General features: G+C 58.6%; 1 protein-coding gene across 1 annotated transcript; it reads right to left on the bottom strand.

Moving 5' to 3' along the window:
- Positions 1-6,633: 6,633 nt before the first annotated feature.
- Positions 6,634-14,198, bottom strand: CHMP6 (charged multivesicular body protein 6). The gene is made up of 8 exons (XM_033091267.1): positions 14,067-14,198; positions 11,405-11,514; positions 11,211-11,298; positions 10,621-10,707; positions 9,745-9,810; positions 9,429-9,509; positions 8,218-8,272; positions 6,634-7,551 (listed from the first exon to the last, which is right to left on the bottom strand). Exons 1-8 carry the CDS (start codon positions 14,127-14,129, stop codon positions 7,496-7,498), a joined length of 606 nt encoding a protein of 201 aa, XP_032947158.1. The 5' UTR covers positions 14,130-14,198; the 3' UTR covers positions 6,634-7,495.
- Between the last annotated feature and the right edge of the window lie 689 nt (positions 14,199-14,887).

Raw genomic sequence — 14,887 nt, 5'->3', positions numbered from 1 at the left:
TTTCAAGTTTTTGTCTGCTAACTCCCCACCTGGATGGTCTTGCAGTTGGTACCTGTTGCTTAGCTTTCCCTTGGAAAACGGTCATATTTTCACGAGTCTTTGTACTTTGAGTAATTTGTGATTGTAAACTGGACACTTCGAGTGTTAGCTGTGGAGTCTAGGTGATGTGATCCTCTGGAGAACACTGTTCTTCTGTCCTAGCAGCCGTCACCCTGGTCAGTTCAGACCTGCCGTGGCCGGTGGCTCCAGTCATAGCTGTTTGCAGAGCCTTTTGTGCTGCTTTGGGTCTGTCCTGTGTGTGTGACTGGGAGGTGAGCCCAAGCCTCAGCCCTTTCTCCATTCTCTCCTCTCGGGGCCCCTGCACTCCTGGACCTCACTTCCCCTTCCAGACTTCCTCTTGCCAGGAAGACAGAGTTGTGCCAGTGTTAGCCATCTGTGCTGCTGTGTGGCTGCAAAGGAGCCCGTCCGGAGAAGGGCCCGAGGGGACCTGCGCCATGTGGGTCATGGCGCCTGCCCCGCCTGCCTCCACGGCCCGTCTGCTCTGGTTCACTTCACGGAGTCCTTGCAGCTGCCTTGTTGTCACTTAAGTGTCTAGTTGCATTGGTGACAGAGATGGGCTGAAGTGGGCTGTATCCTCTTCAACCATAAGGAAGCTGGACCTTCTACGTACAACTTTAAAACACAAGAGAAATAATCTGGAGACAACACACTTCATCCCAAACAATGGATGTGTAAATGTTTCTACTTTGCTTGAAAATTCATGTTACTTGCGATCCAGAGCTTGCAATGTCGGGACCCTCCCCTGCGGCCACACGCGCCTGAAATCAGTATGTTTGCCCCTTTCCTCCTCTGGACGCCAGCACCGAGGGCAGCCATGGCGACACGTGGGCACAGCCCACGGCACACAGCCTCGTCCCCACGAGCCGCTGCGTGGGGCACAGGCTCGTGAGCTGTGCCATGTGGGGCCGGTGAGCCGTCCCCGGCAGCCTGTCTGTGGGAGAGCAGGGATTTCCCCCAGACGCAGCCCCTGAAATTAAGGAAGTGCCGCTTCCCTTTGTAGGGTAGGTGTGTCCTCATGACTTCCTTAAATCTCCAGCTAAACTGAGGCTCCATGTTACCGACTGGGAACTGATGTGGGGAAACCGGGCTGGGTTGAAAACATGCTTCCTAAGAAGTGGATGGCGTGAGCAAGAACAGGAGGTGGACAGGACAAGGCCGCACGCAAACAGTGCCGCACTTCAGAGCGCGCTGCCCTCACACACATCGGGAGACACACACCCATCCCCCGGCAGACACCGCCAGGCAGTCAGTGACCCACACGTGGTCCGTCAGGGAGCCGCAGCGGGCCTGTTGGGCCAGTGAGCACTTCTGAAATGCAGACCATCGTTCCCTTCACAGTGGGGACGGCTGTCACAGGAGCCGGCCAGCACTCAGCAAGCCGGGACACCGCAGCCAACGGTCGGTCAGACGGGTCTGGCCCTCCCCGGCACTTCCTGACTCAGTAGGCGGCAGATCTGTGCCTCATCCCAACTTCCACGGCGACTCAGGGCCCACAGCGCTCGGCTGCAAGCCAGCTGCGGGCCTGCTGCGTTGGTCCGGTGAGGAAGACGCTACTAATTGTTTTCATAGTGTATGAATGGACCGAAGGCCACACTGAAGGCTCAGCAGCTGCTTCCCGCCGTCTGCCTGCTCCCTGCAGGCAAAGGCCCGACCTTTTTAAATCCATCGTTCTCCTTGAACCTGCACACTGGCCCTTGAACTTGACAGCATTTTGTTAGCACAGCGTCTGGCTGGCTCTGTCGGCGGCTGTGGTTTCCGAGGTTTATTCACTCTGTTGCCTTTTTTTTTTTGGTTAATTTTTTCTTTTTTAATTGGGAAACAGTATGTTTCTCCAGGGCCCATCAGCTCCAAGTCGTTGTCTTTCAAGCTAGTTGTGGAGGGCGCAGCTCAGCTCCAAGTCCAGTTGCTGTTTTCAATCTTTGCAGGGGGCGCAGCCCACCATCCCATGCGGGAGTCGAACCGGCAACCTTGTTGTTAAGAGCTCGCGCTCTAACCGGCTGAGCCACCAGCCGCCCCATGGCCTCCTTTCTCCTCCTCGAATCATGTCACAAGAGAGCTGTCTCCTCTGGCTGACGCAAAGCCACCGGTCAGTTCTCCTTGGGAACAAGTTTTCACCTGACAGCAAATCCACCTACCGTCGTCTCATGATCGAATCCACAGAATATGAGGGAGACGGACAGAGGGCTGGATCCCGCTCTGCCCCAAATGACAAGGAGACCAGAGAGGAGGGAAGAAGGGGTGGAGTTTTGCATGACGTGCTGTTTGTATGGACTCTGTTTTCCTGTTTGTAATATGTTGGGTGTGGGAGTAGAATGCAAGCAATGAAAGTGAAGGCACCCCCTGCTCACCACGGTGCTGGGGGTCCTGCTGGGACATTAGGCAAGAAAAGAAATGAAAGGCACCTAGGCTGGAAAGGAAGAAGCAGTTCTCTCTTTCTGCACATGACATGACCCTGCATATAGAAAATTCTTAGTGTTCCACCCAAAACCATAACACACACGATCAGCATGGCTGCAGGAGAGAGGATTCACATGCAAAAATCAACTGTATTTCTATACACTTGCAACAAATAATAAGAAATTGAAATTAAGAAAAAAACGCATTTACAATAGCATCAAAAAGAATAAAATAGTAATAAATTTAAGAAAAGAAGTACAAAACTTTTACACTGAAAACGACAGAACTTTGCAGAAGGGAATTAAAGAAGACCTGAATAAATACGTGAAAAGATACCCGTGTTCGTGGACCACAAGACTTAATATTGCCGCGATGGCAGTGCTCCCCAGAGACCCACAGATCCAGCACAACCCCCATCCAAATCTCGTCCGGCTTCTTTCCAGACATTAACAAGCTGATCCTAAAATTCATAGAAATTCAAGGAACACGGAAGAGCCAAAACAATCTTAAACAACAACAAAGAGGATTCACACCTCCCGATTTTAAAACGTACTACAAAGCCACAATAAGGATACGAGGACAGACGCCTTATAAACAGGGTAGAGTCGGGAGCTGGAAATAAACTCTCACATTTATGGTCAAGTGATGTTCAACAAAGGTGCCAGGGAGTCCATGAGGGAAAAGAACTGTCTTTTTGACAAAGGTGCCAGGACAACTGAACATCCACATGCAAAAGGATGCAGGTGGAGCCCAAGGTCACACTAGGCAGAAAATTTACCTTGAAAGGGATCCAAGACCTAAACATAAGACTTAAAGTTACAAAACTCTTAAAGGAAAACATAGAAATACATCTTTATGGCCTTGGATTAGCTGATAGTTTCTTAGATATGACACCAAAAACCCAAGCAACAAAATAAAAAGTAAACTGGACTTCTTTGAAATTAAAAACATTGGTTCTTCAAAAGACACGATCACAAGACGCGAAATAACAACCCATAGCTTGGGAGAGCATTTTCGCAACTCATATCCGATTAGAGTCTGGTATCCAGAATAGATAAAGAGCTCTTATACTCAACAATAAAATGACAACTAACCCAATTTCAAAATGGGCAAAGGATCTAAATAGACATTTCTTGAAAGACACAAAAGTGGCTGATAAGCACACGCAAAGATGTTCGACGTCATTAGTCATAGGGAAATGCAAATCAAGGCCACGGTGAGATGCCACCTCACTCCTATTAGGATGGCTGTCATCAAAGTCAGACCACAGCTAGTGCCGGCCAGGACTTGCACTGCTGCGGGGAGGGACCACGGGGCAGCCACTGTGGAAGGGTCTGGCAGTTCCTCAAACGGCCACATGGCCCAGTGAGCCCACGCCGGTTTATACCCGAGAATGAGAACACGTGTCCACATAGGAACCCACACCCAGCAGGAGCACTACTCACAAGCACCACACGTGGAACTGGGTCAATGAAATGTGACGCGCATACAGCAGGGTGTAAGTCAGCCACACAAAGGACTGGGTACTGAAACACGCCACAGCATGGGGGACCTCAGAGCCATCGCACTGAGAGGCCAGACCCAAAAGATTTTTGTGTGATGCCCTTTCTATGAAATGTCCAGAACAGGCAAATCCAGAGACAGGAAGCGGACTAGCGGTTGCAGGGACTACGGGAGGGGGCAGATAAAGGGTATGGGTTTCCTGTGGGATGATGGCATTGTCCTAGGATTGACTGTGGTGACAGTGGCACACCTGTGACATACTGTGACGACGTATACTTTAAATTGGTGCCGGGTACGGTACGTGAATCGTCTCAGTGGCTCTTACAGAAGTAAGCCATTGCTCTCAGGACACCCAGAGCGCCGACTAAGCAGTTGCCTGTCCCGGCCCCAGCACAGCGTCCAGCTGCCCTCTGCTCATTCTGTGTTCGTTTCGGAACGTCTGCTCAAGTCAGCTTCACCCCCGAGCCAGACAGGAGGATGTCCGTGCTCACGCCCCTGTGACACCTTCCCAGGACTGGCCCGTACCTCCCTCAGGAACAGGTGGGAGAGGACGTGCCTTCCCCCCCGACAGTTGTCGGACTTCCCGGGGACAAGATCATGGTCCTTTCATCCTGTCCTGGGTGCACCCTCCCCAACCCATCCCCCTTCTCCTTCCCACGCCGCCTCTACCCCACGTGCATCCAGTGAACCCGTCCTGGCGCCTGGTCCTTTCCCCACCGCCCCAGCCTCACTGGCTCCCCAGGAAGTCAGTCTTCTCTGGGGTCGGCCCTCCCACAGGCACGGGCACGGCTCACAGGCCCTTTCCTCCTCCCAATCCCCCACCAGGCCTCCATCTCCTGCAGGACACCAGCTCTGCAAACAGGTCTTGCACTTAATTCTGACTTGTGATTGGCACGAGTCCTGTGCCCCCAGCAGTTGGTTAGGCTCATGGGGCTGGTGTTTCAGACCAGGGTCCAGTATGCGTGAGTCTCATCCTGGCAAGGACTGACCACCCGCCACACACACACACACACACACACCACAGACCTCACACACACACCACACACACACACCACAGACCTCACACACAACCGCACACACATACCACATACCGCACACACCACACACACACCAGACCTCACACACAACCGCACACACACACAACCACATACTGCACACACAATCACCACAGACCTCACACACACACCACACACCATACACCACATACCGCACACACCACACACCACATACTGCACACACACCACATACACACTGCACACACCCACACACACCACACATACCACACCGCACACCACACACACACCACATACTGCACACACACACACACCACACACACCACATACAACCGCATACCACACACACCACATACAACCACACACACACACCACACACAACCACATACACACCACATACCGCACACACACACCGTGTGCACACACACCACACACACACAGCCAGAGCCCAGAGGTCCGCTCAGGGTCATGCTGGGGGGCAGGGCAGAGCCTCCCTAGGTCCCCAGGATGAACTTGTAAGAAGGAAAAAGCGACTGACTGGTACGTGAGATCTGACTTAGACAGTCAGAGGCCAGGGCTCCCCCCACAGCCATCCCGGGTCCAGAGCAGGGTGCTCCAAACGCGGGGCAGGAGGGAGCAGGTGTTTCCCAGGGACCAGCAGGCACTTACCCGGAGGGTGGTCTGTGCCCCCGCCCCACCGTACAGCCTGAGCTGAGACCACCTGTGCTCCTGGAAGGATAGGCCTCCGAGGACAGCCCCAAGCTCCGGGGGTCTTAGGGAGGAAAGGACAGGGGTCCATCCAGCTGCTGGGGCTCTGGAGCGGCTCCAGTCTTGGTCTGCACTAGCCCAGCTCCCAGCAGGCCATCCTGTCCCACCCGCACCCTCCTGGCCTGGAACCCGGGCTGCAGATGGACGGGGTCACAGGGCAGGAAAGGTGAGAAACACCGCAGGGCTACCTCAGGTCCTGGGGACAGATGGTGGCGCTTCACCAAAAACAAGTGGGAGGGGGTGGCAGTGGCAATGCCGGTTTCCTGCAGAATCAGACCAGCTGGCAGGCAGCCCCCTCCTGGCCGCGGCGTGCACTGCACCTGCTGAGGGTCCCTCCACACAAAGCAAGGTCGTCCCTGAAAACCATTTCCAGCTCCTGTCCGAGAACCCCAGACCTGGCGCATCCACACAGAGGACCCCCCTGGGCGGGACGCCCCTTTTCTCTCCTCGCCATTGCCTGCTCGCTGCAGGGGGCGTCTGGCTTCCTACCTGGATGTCAGGAGCAGCCCCCCTGAGGTACCCAACTGCCCACCCTCCCTCACCATGAGGGCTCTGAGGCCCAGCCACCAGCCACAGGAGCCACACAAAACCTCAAGAAGGAGAGGCTACCAGTGTCACTTCTAAGGGAGGCAGGGCCAGAGCACCGGCCTGCACCTCACAGTGGGCAGCTGCCCAGAGGGCCCACCAAAGCCCAGGGCGTGCTCGGTGTGGGGGACCTGGCCCGCCTTCTGCCCACTGCTGGGCAGAACGAGAACCCCCACCTGCTCCTGAGTCCCTAGCCCCTGCTGCCTGCAGTCCTGCTGCCCAGACAGGTGCCCTCAAGTGAGTGCCCTGGGAGGGGACACCTCTAACCACCCTGGCGCTCCCAGACCCCAGTCCACGAGGCAGCAGGTGTGCGGGAATCAACTTTAATGTGGGCTGCCCTGTTTGGGGGGCCGGAGGGTCTTTTTGTTCTTGTTGGAGTGAAACCCCAGCCAGGCTCATTCCAGAACAAACCGTGAGCGAGGGAAGTCATTTCCATGCCCACAGCCTCTGCTCGGCTGTGACAGCTGGGTCTCCGCAGGCTCCCAAGCCTCAGCCCCAGCGAGTCCCAAGGACAAAGAGGTCCTGTCAGCACCTGCGGGAACTCCAGCAGGCCCACTGGCTGTCCTGTAATGGCCCTTCTCAGTGGGACCCACGAGTGAAAAGGGGCGGCCAGGGCTCCTGGAGTCGTCAATCCAGCAGGGACTCGGCGCCCCTGGCCCACCCCCCCAAAACGCCGAGCAGAGCATGGAGAGGCTTCCCGCCTGACTCCACACGGCACCTGGGCACGTGAGGAAGCCAGGCCCAGGTGCGGCCTCTTAGCTGGGGCCCCGCCAACGACTGGGAGTGGCGGGATGGGTGCGAGGAAGGCTGGGCGGTAGCAGTGACGCGCCTTCCAACAGAAGATGGAGCCCTGCCGGGGCGGGGCGTGTGACCAGTGCCAGGCGTGTCGGGCCTGCCATGGCCGCAGGGGGCCACAGCCTCCGGAGCCGCACTGGGCCAGAGGGTTTGAATGTCACCATTTCATCCAGAAAGAGCAAGGCAGCAGCGCCGGCAAAGGTCCATGGGGTCGTATGGGCAGTGGCCCGTGTGCGCCGCTCGGCTCCTTCAGCACTGTGGGTGCCTGGCCCCGCGCCCGTCCTGGGAGCCCGGTCACGGCCGGCCACACCCCAAACCCTCTGTGGGCCCCAGTCCTTGGGGAGTCCCCACCAGTCCCACGCGAGGAGGCCGAGTTAGGAGGCTGCCACCAGGTCGGCCTGCCTGGGCCTGGCCTGGACAGGGGCTTTCTCTGTGGAGGAAACAGAGATGTCTGTCATGCAGAGAACACGCCACAGGCGGAACCTTCCGGAGAAGGACAAGAGGCGGCAAAGAGCCAGGTCCCAGGCCTTCGCGTTCTGGGAAGAGCTGGGACAGCTCCTGGGGAAGGCAAGTGACAAACAGACGCCAGGTGGGCCAACAAACGGAGCAGGGACGCAGTACAGGCGCTCAGGAAGGGACAGCAGGCGGGGCCAGCCCTCCCCACGCCCAAAGAGGGGGACCGGGGTTCCAAGGAGCACTGCAGCAGCGGGAAGAAACGAGGCATCGTAACAGAGGAGTCAGGGCCCGGTGGAGCTTTTCTGAAGGCCTCTTAGGTGATGCCACAGGAACAGTCATTCCAGGGCTGGCACTTTTAGACGACTGGTCCTGGGCGGGACCGGGAGAGCCTGCACAGCTAACCGGGCCGTTTCCCGGCTCCTAACTTTAGGCCATGCCGCTCCCAACGGGGTTCGGTTCCTACCAGGTTACCCAAACAGTCGGAAACCTGGCCGGAGCGCAGGGTGAGGCCCTCTGCTCTGCCTGACCCGGAGCCAGCAGTTCACCCAGTGGCCCAGGGAGTGGGCAGGACGCTGTGGCCAGGGCATTTTGCATTGTTCTAAAAACTCACAGTTCTCCAAAGGACTGAACAAGGAGGTACCTGGTTTCTTTTCAGGAAGGGGCTCTGAAGGAACCTCTGGGAGCTCGATTTGTTCCTGCAAGAAACAGGGAAAAGGCCGTGAGATACAAGCCATGCGGGCCGCCTTTGTTTTCTGGGAGTGGAATGGATCCTGTTTACTCAGCTGCCCTCAGCTGGACTTAAATGCACAAGAACCCTCGCGCTTAAGAGCCCCGGGTGGCATCCTCCTCGGCTCCCGGCTTCGCTGGGCAAGTAAAGGGTGGCTCCTCAGAGCTCCCTGTTCAGGGTCTGGGCCGTGCAGGACTGCAGGCGTGCAGGCCTGGAGTCCCCACAGGGCCTCGAGCCACAGCGGTGCCTCTGGGGTCGCCTGTGGTGGCGCTGGCTGTCCCAGCCGGTGCTGGGCTGCCTCTCAGGCCCAGGGTAGGAAGTCAATCAGCAGGCGGGCACTCGTGGGCCCCCAGGGTGCTGAGCAGCGGTGCTAAGACCCTGACCTGCTGGTCAGCCTGCGGGGTGGGGGGCAGGGAACAGGGGATGGCAGGCTGGGGCCTGCGGATGGGGCACGCCAGTGGCCCAGAGATGGAGGCTCTCCCCATTAGGGAGCAAGCCCAGACCTCAGGGTCTGGATACGGCTGCGACCTGTTAGAGCCTCTAGGGCCTGTGTGTGACAGAGTGACCAGCCACAGTGGGGACACAAAACCCGCATTCCTGCCCACGGGGAAGGAAGGGGCCGAGGGGCAGGGACAGTAGGCATTCCACTGTCCGGGCACGCCTGGTTACTGGTCATTCTAACTGCCTGACAGTATTGGGTGGACAACCCCGAAACCATTCTTGCCAGGTCAGTTCTCCCTGCTGCCAGCCACGGGACATATGGAGAATGGGCCTCAGTTTGCACAAATGCTCGTTTCTGAAAGAACCAGCTGCAAAAGCAGACTGTACAGTCAGGAGAAACTCAACACAGGTGCTCGCCTGAGGCCAACCACCATGACGGGCAGGGGCACGGGGACAGGTCCACCAACTAAGTGACTATGCTCAATCCCGAGAGGTCCTGTAACCTAAGTGATTGTGCTCAGTCCGAGGGGTCCTATAACCTGAGTGATTGTGCTCAGTCCTAGGGGTCCTATAACCTGAGTGATTGTGCTCAGTCCTAGGGTTCCTATTACCTGAGTGATTGTGCTCAGTCCGAGGGGTCCTATAACCTGAGTGATTGTGCTCAGTCCTAGGGGTCCTATTACCTGAGTGATTGCATTCAGCTCCTCCAGGATGGCATCTTCATCCTCTTGAGTGAAGCTTCCTGCCAACAGCTCATCTATTTGCTGCAAGAGGAGTAGCCAAGATGAAGCATGTAGCCAGGGTGGGGTGAGGGAAGGGTAGCCCTTTGTGGAGGAAGGAGACAGCCCTTGGCTCAAGGTCCCCTCACTTGAGAAGAGATGGCCACGACATGACTTGGGAAGGCGTGACCCTCACGGGTGACCATTGGATGTTCACCCAATTTGCAACTGTAATTGCTGGCTGGGGGAAGGTGGGCCCCAGAAATAGGGCAACACCTACCCGCTGGTACTCCACGGCCTCCTGGGTCTCATCCAGTATCCGCTCCACTTCCTCTATGGACATCACCTAAAGAAAACCGATGAGAAGTTTTTAAGTTTTGTTGTTGAAACAATGACCATAACCCCAGCAGCAAGGCCACCTGGAGGGTCAGGGCACAAGGCCTCACCCCCCGTTCCTGTTTAAATGAAGCCAAGAGGACATGACCCACCTCTGGTCACCTCTGTCCCAGGCTGGGCCTGTCCACAGAAGCTACAGAGCTGCCAGACCAGTCTTTTCAGAAGCCCCAACTGGACTCAGACTCCTGCTGGCCCTTCTCGCCAGACGTGGTACCCAAATCAACTCTGACGTTTTCAGGTAAAAATAATTAAAAAGTATAAAAAATGTTTCTCTGAGTAGGTGACTTGATTTCTTTTGGGTAGCAAGTTCAAAGCAACACCTTTGCTTGACTGGCAGGTATACTCACCACTCTGAAAAGCAGCATAGTCTGGGCTCTCTGCCCAGTCCCAGCCATTCATCAGGAGAGAGGGGCCCTGTGGCACCTGCTGCTGCCTCTGGGACGAGGCTGTGCTCACCTCCTTCAGGAAGCCCTCCTGATTAGCTCACCTAACTAGACTCTCCCTCTGGCCACTTTACCATCTGTGGACTCAGTTTACAGTTTGTGCCCGTCACCTGTTCTCAGGTCAGTACCCAAGTCTGTCTGTCGTGCTAGACTGTGACCCTCTGCCAGCAGTGCCTGGCTTTCCCACCTCCCAGCCGGCACAAACACCACCTAGACGGTGGCCAGGGTGCAGGTGCGACCTCTAGGGCACTGAGTGGGGCAAGTCCCCCTTGTTCCACTGCCCCCACCCAGCCCTGCCCCAGCCCCCAAGGACCCACCTGGTGCATTTTATTCAGACACTCATTTCCAAACTGCAGCCCTTCGATCACCTTCATCTCGATCTGGGTGAACTCAATACTCTGGACCTGAAGGAAACCAACCAGCCCCGTGTGGTCGGGGCCGCCTCCACCCCTTGTAGACTCATGAGGGGAGGCAGGATGACGCCGGCACTGCTGAAGCGTTTCCCCTGGGGACGGTCAGACCTCCCCCACCCCCCCGGCCGGCAGGCCTCCCCCACCCCTGCCGGCAGGGAACTCCAAGGCCCGCCAAGCGCTCACAAGCAGCTCTGGTCAGCCAAAGAGCAGAGCAAACTGCTGGGGCCTGACAGGTGCCAGGGGCAGCCCAGGAGCCCCCTGCCGACACCTACAGCCTCGGGCGCAGACCCCGGCCCCACCCCGCACCTCCTGGAAATGGCCCAGCCCGCCAACCACAATCCTGCAAGAGCCGGCGGGCCCCACCCCTTAGGATGCCAGGTTCCCATCAGATTCTCCTCCAGCCCCAGGCCAGAGCCGCTCCTCAGCCTGGGGCTCAGAGGTCCAAGATGGTCCTCGAAGGGGCCTCCCGCCGCCCGCATGGCCGCTCAGCCTACCATCGTCTCCAGGCTGGTGATCTGGTTTTCCGTCTTGTCCAGGAGCTGCTCCCGGTATCGCTTCTTCTTGAGCAGCAGCTTGGCCCGTCTGCAGAGAGAACCAACAGTGACCGGCAGCCGTGCCAGCCCAGCCCAGCCTCCTGGGCCCACCCCAGCCCTGCGCCGGGCACCACTGCCAGCCCAGGCACACTCACTCCTTCCTGCCATCCCGCAGAAGCTGCCGGGCAATCTCCCGCTCCCGCTCCAGCTGCTGCGTGATCCTCTTCTGGTACTGCTTCAGCTTATCCCGCTGCTGCTTCAGTTGCTGCCGAGAGCACGAGAGCACGTCTCGTGTTAACATGGAACGGACACCGCTCCTGACCCTTGCCCGCCACGCTGCAGGCACCCACGGGACCCTCACAGCCCCGGCTGCCCTAACCGCAGCCACTGGAAGCATGCTGTGGAACTGCTCTTGGGGGGTCAGCTTGCCTCCCAGGGGACTGGGGCAGTGTCCAGAGACACTCCTGGCTGTCACAACAGGGGAAGCCATGGTGCCTGGGGGGTGGAGCCCAGGGGTGCTGCTCCGCACCGCAGCCAGCCAGCCCCCGTGTCCACAGCGCCTGCTCTCAAAGCCATCACCACACGGCATCGAGTGCCACCTGTGAGGAGGGTGGGTGTTCTGAGGTCAGGTCAGGGGGCGCTGCCAGTGCCTCCAAGGGTCGGTCACCCGAGCACCACGCTCCTTCCCTGGTTGCGAGGGTTCGGGGCCTTCCTCTGGCTTCGTTCCTCTGCGGTATTGTGTTTAGCATCCCTGCTCTTGTCACTTAGCACCATGTCTGAGTGGACAACAGACAGTGCTTTCAGGTGACGTGTGGCATGACCCCTCTGAGCACCTTGGGACCCTGCGGACTGTCCCAGAAAGAACGGTCATTTACACACTTGAATCGATCCTTCCCTCTTTTAGGCCATTTTTGTTTCTTCCTGAGGCCACTGCTGTGAAGAGCACCTGCAGGCGTCCAGCCCTGTCACTCTTGTCACTCACAGGCCTGTGTCTTTAGGGTGGGTCACCCTGAGTTCATCAGTCAGGGGGATGCGCCTTTTTGACTCAACACGGTGAGAAATGGCCCACTGGTTAGATGCTCCGAGCTGTCTGAAGGGGTCTGATTCCCAGGTCTGCCCACAGGCCGGTGGTCAGGCTCGGTGAGGGCTGCAGGTCCTCCCCTTGCTGCAATGAGAGGTGCCCACTATCCCTACCCTGCAGCCCAAAGACCCCCCCTGCCAGCCTACATGCAGGGTCTTCCCAGCGCTGGCTGCTTTTCCTCCCGGGCCCCTGGGCGCCCACCCTTGTTCCCAGGCCATTCTCCATGCTGGCTGTGTAGCCAAAGGGAGGCGGGTATGGCCAGGCTGCCCCTCTGTAAAACAAAAGGTCTTGCAGAGGGTCACAGGACAGTGCTGCTGGGCCTGGAAGTTTCTCAGCTCAGCTTTTCATCCTGGGAAAACATCAGGCAGTAATTTATTCTACTGTATGCCAACGCCGTGATTCTGACCCAGACTCCGGACCAAGGAGAAAGGTCTTGGGGAACCCAAAGATGGGTCCTTGGGGAGACAAGAGAACCGCCTTGGGGGCTTCCTGCTCTGCCAGAGGTAAAGGGCGCTGGGCGGCAGGTTCTCGGTTCTCACTGTCCCGCAGGACAGCGGGACCGAGCAGCTGGACAGACCACTGGCTCGAGTGCTCAGACTCCCTCTTCCCATTAAGTACCCAAACGCTATGGGTTTTGTCCAGCGACAAACACTCCTGTGGCTGCTGCTGCATCTGGGGAATTTCAGTTAAGAACCTCTGTGACTTACGGTTTCAAAATCCAAGGTGAAAAACCATCTGTCATTTGAATTTACTTCTTAGTACAAAAATAACAGTTTTGTTGCAAGTAATTTAGAAAAGAGAAGCAAGAGTAAAGACAAACTGCTCACATTTTGGGCTAGCTCCTCCATGACACATTTTTTTTTCCCTCACAAAAACGGATGGTTCTCAACTTACCACTTCACTTAATACATCATGTGATTCTCTCCACAGAAACTAACTTTTATATCCGCGCGCCCCTGGGAAAGGCACTTGCATCTACAAGTGCGCACATCGTAGTCATGGAAAACGTGCCAGGGTCGGGGCGCTGGCAGACAGCTCCCCGGAGCCCCAGTCGCTGGCAGGGCGCCTTAGGGACCGCCCGGGACCCGCAGATGACAGCGAGGACCCGCAGATGACAGCGAGGACCCGCAGATGACAGCGAGGACCGAGGCGGAGGCTGAGCCCGCTGGAATGCTAATCACGCTCCACGGCCGTTCGTGGATTAGTCTCGTTTTCTTTAAGTCCCCAGTTCTGGGAGCAGAGAGAAGGCCTCCCTTCTCGGCCAGCGCACCCCACGGCCTCCCACCGGAGTCAGCGACACGCGTGGGTGCAGACCCGGGCCTCGTACCCCGACTGCGGAGCGGGTGGCACGGGTGCGCGGGGCAGCCCGGGCCCAGAACTTGCTCCCGTGGGGCCAGAGTTTAGGAAACCCTCCCGCGCGCGTGGACTCGTGGGTGGACAAAGCGTGACCACATACAACGGGACGCCTCCCACCCGCTCCCGAAACCTGAGTTCGTTTCCTGAGACTCGACCAGCCCCGCGGGCCGGGCCGCAGACGGAAGTGTCACCACGTCCGGACCCGACCCCGAGGAGCGACCGCTCCTCGACCCACGCGCGCAAGGCTGCGACCCCCGCGTGGGGGACCCCGCCCGAGCGGCAGGCCCTCCTCGGACCGGGCGGCGGCCAGGGCGGCAGGGCAGCCCCGCGGCCCCCGCCCGCCCCCGGGCCGCGCCCCCGCGCCCCGGGCCGCCCCTCACCAGGATGGCTTTGTCCTGCTCGGTGACGCGGCTCTGCTTCTTGCGGCCGAACAGGTTGCCCATGGCGCTCCGCCCGCGCCCCCGCCCGCCGGCCGGCCGAACCCCGTCCCCCGACGTCCGCGCGGCCGCCGTAGCCGGGACCCGCCCCCTACGGCGGCCGCGCGGGGCCAAGCGCCGCAGAACGCGAACCGCGCGGAGGGCGGAGCCACGTGCGAGGCCCGGGTTCGAGTCCGCCGCCGGGGAGCCGCGCAGAGACGTGGCACCGGACACGCACGGCAGGGCTGCCGTGTTCTAGAAGGTGTACTTACGTGCGTTCCCAGAATGCCCCCGTCTGTGCGGATGGGGCTGCGAGTTCCAGGCCGGGTGGGTGGATCCTTGCAGGTTCAGGGGTGGACAGTGTTTAGTCCGCCCTCAGAATCTTGGGCGTGAGTCGCCGAGCCCAGGCCGGGGAGCACAAAACGCTGCATTCAGCGACGCTGGACACAGCCTGTGGGGCTTCGGTGTCCGCCGACAGGCGCCTGCGCAGCACTCATCCTCCTGGCCACGCGGCGCGGCCACTCCCGCGTGTCCTCGGGGCTGTTGGTCGGTGCCCAGCGGAGCCCAGCGCGGCCCTGGCAGAAGCCGCCGTGGGACGAGCGCCATTCCCGGCCCCGGGAGCCGGGCACACGTGCAGCCCTGCGTCCTGCGGTGGCCTCCGCTTTGCTGCACACACTGCGTCTGGGGACAGCACATCCCGAGCGATCCCGCCACCGAGGCTGCAGTGGGCCGTTGCCTCCTTCCTGGCAGCCCAGCGGCTCCTGCTCGTGGCACGTGGCAAGAGG

This window comes from Rhinolophus ferrumequinum, chromosome 21 (assembly GCF_004115265.2).
Source record: "Rhinolophus ferrumequinum isolate MPI-CBG mRhiFer1 chromosome 21, mRhiFer1_v1.p, whole genome shotgun sequence".
Classification (NCBI taxonomy): Eukaryota; Metazoa; Chordata; class Mammalia; order Chiroptera; family Rhinolophidae; genus Rhinolophus; species Rhinolophus ferrumequinum.
Note: the sequence above shows the minus strand (reverse complement) of the source record. Positions and strands in the feature narration are given on the sequence as shown.